The sequence below is a fragment of the Octopus bimaculoides genome, chromosome 6 (genome assembly GCF_001194135.2).
Source record: "Octopus bimaculoides isolate UCB-OBI-ISO-001 chromosome 6, ASM119413v2, whole genome shotgun sequence".
In the NCBI taxonomy this organism is placed as follows: Eukaryota; Metazoa; Mollusca; class Cephalopoda; order Octopoda; family Octopodidae; genus Octopus; species Octopus bimaculoides.
The window spans coordinates 47,996,382-48,001,568 of NC_068986.1; the positions used below are offsets into that span (position 1 = coordinate 47,996,382).

The 5,187-nt window shown below is 33.3% G+C and overlaps 1 protein-coding gene across 1 annotated transcript in view; it reads right to left on the bottom strand.

Moving 5' to 3' along the window:
- LOC106882148 (uncharacterized) overlaps window positions 1-5,187 on the bottom strand; it is a 60,783-nt gene that overhangs the window by 42,327 nt on the left and 13,269 nt on the right. Inside the window, exons 2-4 of the mRNA XM_052968463.1 lie at window positions 4,823-4,922; window positions 2,031-2,174; window positions 401-508 (exon numbers count right to left, since the gene is read on the bottom strand). Coding sequence (XP_052824423.1) covers window positions 401-508; window positions 2,031-2,174; window positions 4,823-4,922 — 352 coding nt within the window. The remainder of the gene's footprint in view (window positions 1-400; window positions 509-2,030; window positions 2,175-4,822; window positions 4,923-5,187) is intronic.

Sequence of the window (5,187 nt, forward strand, 5' to 3'; positions counted from 1 at the left end):
ATATACACGACAGGCTTTTCCAGTTTCTGTCTACCAAATCCACTCACAAGGCTTTAGTTGGCCTGAGGCTATAGTAGAAGACACTTGCCCAAGGTTCCACACAGTGGGACTGAATCCAGAACCATGTGGTTGGGAAGCAAGCTTCTGACCACACAGCCACTCCTGCTTAATGACATTTCTTACAACTTTACGTTCTAAATTTAAATACCACTGGTGTTGACTTTGCCTTTCATCATTATAGGGTTCATAAAATAAGTAGCAGCTGAGCACCGGGGTCAATGTAATCGACTAGTCCCTTCCCCTGAAATCACTGGCCTTGTGTCAAAATTTCAAACCAACATGTTTAATTCAATGACGATTGACCCACAACAGATTTGCATTTAAAAATTTCAAACTGTACCTTTTTCACATCTTTTAAGTTTCCTTGTAGTAAGCAGAACACTTCATACAATAACTGAAGTTGATATAACAGAGCAGATTCATTCTGACTTTGAGTACTTCCAAGGACCTAGCAGAAAAATAAAAGCAGTTTATACAAATAAGAAATGTACATTGAAATGGAAAATAATAAAGTTCATATTTAAAAAAAACAAAAAACTTAGGGGTTCAGCAAAAGAGACAGAAAATAAATAGTGGACTTGGAAAATAATAAGTACTGAGGTCAATCTCTGACTAAAATTCTTTAAGGTGGTGCCCCAATATGGCTGCAGTCTAATGACTGAAGCAAGTAAAAGGATGAAAAATACTCACCTTTTGCCTATATTCAAAAGTGTGTTATGTGTGTGTGTGTGTGTGTGTGTGTGAAGTAGGTATACTTGTTAGTTGTTATTAAACAGGAAAAAAGAAATCAAAGATAAATTTGCTTGCAATTCAGAAAAACATTATAAGTACAAGAGGAACAGACATCCTTTGATACCAAACTTATTTGAGACTCTGATTTTATGATACAAAATATCATTTTTAAAACATTCAGATTTGATTAAAACACAGATTTATGTGTAAATTCAGCATTTTCTGTGGGTCTTTTTTTTTTTTTTTTAGCAGAAAACTGTTACATTACATATATTACTTTTTTGCCTTCTAACATTGAATACAGGCTTTAATTTCCAAGGGAAATATTTCTCCAAGACTATAAAGCATAGCTATAGAAATTTTCCACCAGGGTCCACATGACCCTTAGAGGAGCACATAAGGTTTTGCTGTTAAAATTTATGTGCAATAAATTGGTTATACTTCACAAAATCTTTCAACAATTTTTTTTATACAATTCCAAAAATATTTAATTATAAAAATATAATGGGATGCTTTTTGAACAGAAAATGTCTATGGGAGTCCAGTAGAGTAAAATAGGAATCAAAGGTGTTCATAGGCAAAAAATTATCAAGAACCAATGCACCAAGAAATAGGTAAGGTTTGAAACTCCAATTCTTGTATTAGAAGTCAAACACCTTAACTAACCAATGAGATATACAAAACATTAATTCCACTAACATTTTTAATCATCATCATCATCATTTAACATCTAGTTTCCATACTGGCATGGATTAGACCAGGGGTTTTCAAACTGTGGTCCGAAGGACAAGACAGGGGGTCCGTGGACAGCAAATACTTTTTATGGGCAATTTGATTTTATATATGTTTTTTAATCGAAATCTTTTAATTGACAATAAACCTATTTGTTAAATACTGTTAAATAAATAAATGTAAAAATATATGTTATTTTAAGCAAATATTTATGTATAAATTTCATAAGTGTTTATAAGGGGGTCCCTAAAGTAAAGCCTCAAATATAAAGGGGTCCGCAAGTCAAAAAGTTTGAAACCCCCCCTGGATTAGACGGTTTGACAGGAACTGGTAAGCTGGAGAGCTGCACCAGATTCCAGTCTGATTTGGCAAGGTTTCCATGGCTGGATGCCCTTCCGAACATCAACCACTCTGTGAGTGTAATGGGTGCTTTTTACATTGCCACGACTATGATTTTACAACTGCCATTTAGATGACATACATAGATAGAATAGAAAACAACATACCAACCGATATTCTTTGAAATGCTTGAACACATACATTCCTCGATAAAGGTAAATTGAACGTGGAGGCGAGTTCAAGTAATTTTCGTGGATATCAATCATTCCCATCAATTGACCAAATATGTTACAAAGTTCAGTTTCATCTATCTACAAATCAGATCAAATGGAATTATCTCCCATTACTATGTCCATCTATATTTAAAATATTTAACAAAGAAATTACTGAATGTAGCGAACATCAAAAATACAATTAGAAATTACTTATGCATTGTGAACAAGACATTAGCTTATGTCATTTTACACAGTCTGACAAACAAGGGAGACGAATCCGGAAATCTTTTAAGTTTTTTTAAAACCACCCATAAGAACAGAATTTAAATTTTGTTTTTGAACCAGTAATTAAAGAGTCGCTACATAAATGTACAATACTACCCATGTAGGCATGGAAAATGAACAATTAAAAAAAATTAATATATCTATGTCACCAAGATTAATCACTTGGAGATGCAACCAGCACGAAAAGCAAATATATTCAATACAGTCAGCATAAAAATGTAATTGAAATACATTTATGTTCTGATATCACAGAGTCACTTGAAAATATATACCTATTTTGTGTCTATAAGAAGCAATATAAATATCTTTCCTAGTCTATAATTTTCTTCACATTCTATTGATGCTAAAAAACATATTTAACAGAGAGCTAAGACAGATCAATAAAATAACTACATAGATCTTGTTTACAATTAATTAAACAGAATCAGTAAGAACTTTCATCTTTCACAATTACATCGTTTTCAAGTGTCAGTATTTACTGCATTTACTTGTGTATAGGTTGCACTCTTAATTTAGCATTAAATCTTGGTAGAAAATTTTCCCCTTCATATTCAAACCAGATATCAGATTTGATCTGTGTATAAGTCGCTCCTTCCACAGTTTTTTTACAGTTAAAAATCAAGTATAAAACAGTACAACTTAAGCAGAAGCAAATATGATAAATGTACCTATTTTATGTCTACTAATAACTATTAATTATAATATCAATTCTCTTATTTAGAGAAAAAAAATTTTACTTTTTTAAACCGGTGCTAAGAAAATAAGAATCCATTGTAAGTATTATAAATGATTTCAAATTTTGGCATTTGAACTCGGAAAATAAAGTCATAAGAAATGCCAGTAAGCATTTTGCCTGGTGCAGTAACAATTCTGCCAGCTCAGTGCTTTAATAAGAAATTGGGTTAAGCTTTGTTTTTATGAAACCGAGAGATCATTACAGACCAAAACTAAGCTAACTATTAACTGAATTAAATTTTAACAATCATTCACTAAATTTCGCAGCATTTAATAACTGAGAAACATTTACCTAAAACATTTCCTTTACTGAATAAGAATGCTAATATACTGATATTTGTTTTATGCTGAGATTTAAAAGTTAGCACTGTAAATTAAAGATTAACTTATAAGTTTAGTGCTCCTACTTCGTTTAATCCTAAACTTTTGACAGTTAGATAGAATGGATAACTATGAAATGAATGTCTATCAGGAATACAATATAGTCCCAGAAATGGAACGGAAACTTCATGATTCACTACCAATTTTCAAAGCAGTTAAAATCAGTACAAGATTACAAAAACAATTAAGTCAACAAGCTGGCAGAGTCATTACCATACCAGGCAACATGCTTAGTAGCAGTTCTTATGGCTTTACATTCCGAGTTCAAATTCTGCTGGGGTCGACTTTGCCTTTCATCCTTTTGGGGTCAATAAAATAAGCTCTAGGGTCAATGTAATCAACTTACCCACTTCACCGAAATTACTGGTCTTGTACCAAAATTTGAAACCAAATTACAACAACTATTATTTTTAAAACAGTATTATAAATTTATTTCTGAATTGAAGACATTTCAATTGAAATATTTCAAAAAAGTTAATCTAAGTTTTGGGCTTTCAGCATTCTGCTAATGTCATATCAAATAATAATTACTTCTTGTTATTGGCACTCCGTCGATTACGACGTCGAGGGTTCCAGTTGATCCGATCAACAGAACAGCCTGCTCGTGAAATTAACTTGCAAGTGGCTGAGCACTCCACAGACATGTGTACCCTTAACATAGTTCTCGGTGATATTCAGCGTGACACAGTGTGACAAGGCTGACCCTTTGAATTACAGGCACAACAGAAACAGGAAGTAAGAGTGAGAGAAAGTTGTGGTGAAAGAGTACAGCAGGGTTCGCCACCATCCCCTGCCGGAGCCTCGTGGAGCTTTAGGTGTTTTCGCTCAATAAACACTCACAACGCCCGGTCTGGGAATCGAGACCGTGATCCTATGACCACGAGTCCGCTGCCCTAACCACTGGGCCATTGCGCCTCCACAATTACTTCTAACAGAGGCACAAGACCAAAAATCTGATAGGATGGAGTAAGCCAATTAAATCAACCCCAGGGCTTCATTACTTCTTTATTTCATCACTCTTGGAAGGATGAAAGGTAAAGTGAGCCTTAGCAGGATTTGAACCTCAGAATCAAAAACATCGAACCAAATACTGTAAAACATTTTGTCTGATTCTATCAATTCTGTCCACCCATGATCCCCCAAGCTGAATAAAGTTTTAATAAGCAAACTTAATAATTTAAGGAATTATATTCAAACCTAATTATATAAGCAAACTATATTCAAACCTAAATATATAAGCAAACTTAATAATTTAAGGAATTATAATCAAACCTAAATTTTAATAATCTATAATTTGGAGCTCACATTTATACAGCAAAAAAAAAAAAAAAAACACAACAAACCGTTTCTGGATAGTAATATAATATAGCATTCTTTGGATCATCTCCTTCATCTTTTAGAACAGTCATGTCATAGAGAATGACACGCGTGTCTGTTAGAGTCCTGAAATAGAACAAATATTTAAGAATCTTGAATAATGTCAAACAAAAAAATGCAAATCCTTCATAATTTCAACTATCTTACATTCTTTTATTCTTTTACTTGTTTCAGCCATTTGACTGCGGCCATGCTGGAGCACCACCTTTAGTCGAGTAAATTGACCCCTAGACTTATTCTTTGTAAGCTTAGTACTTATTCTATCAGTCTCTTTTACCAAACTGCTAAGCTACGGGGATGTAATCACACCAGCATCAGTTGTCAGGATGTT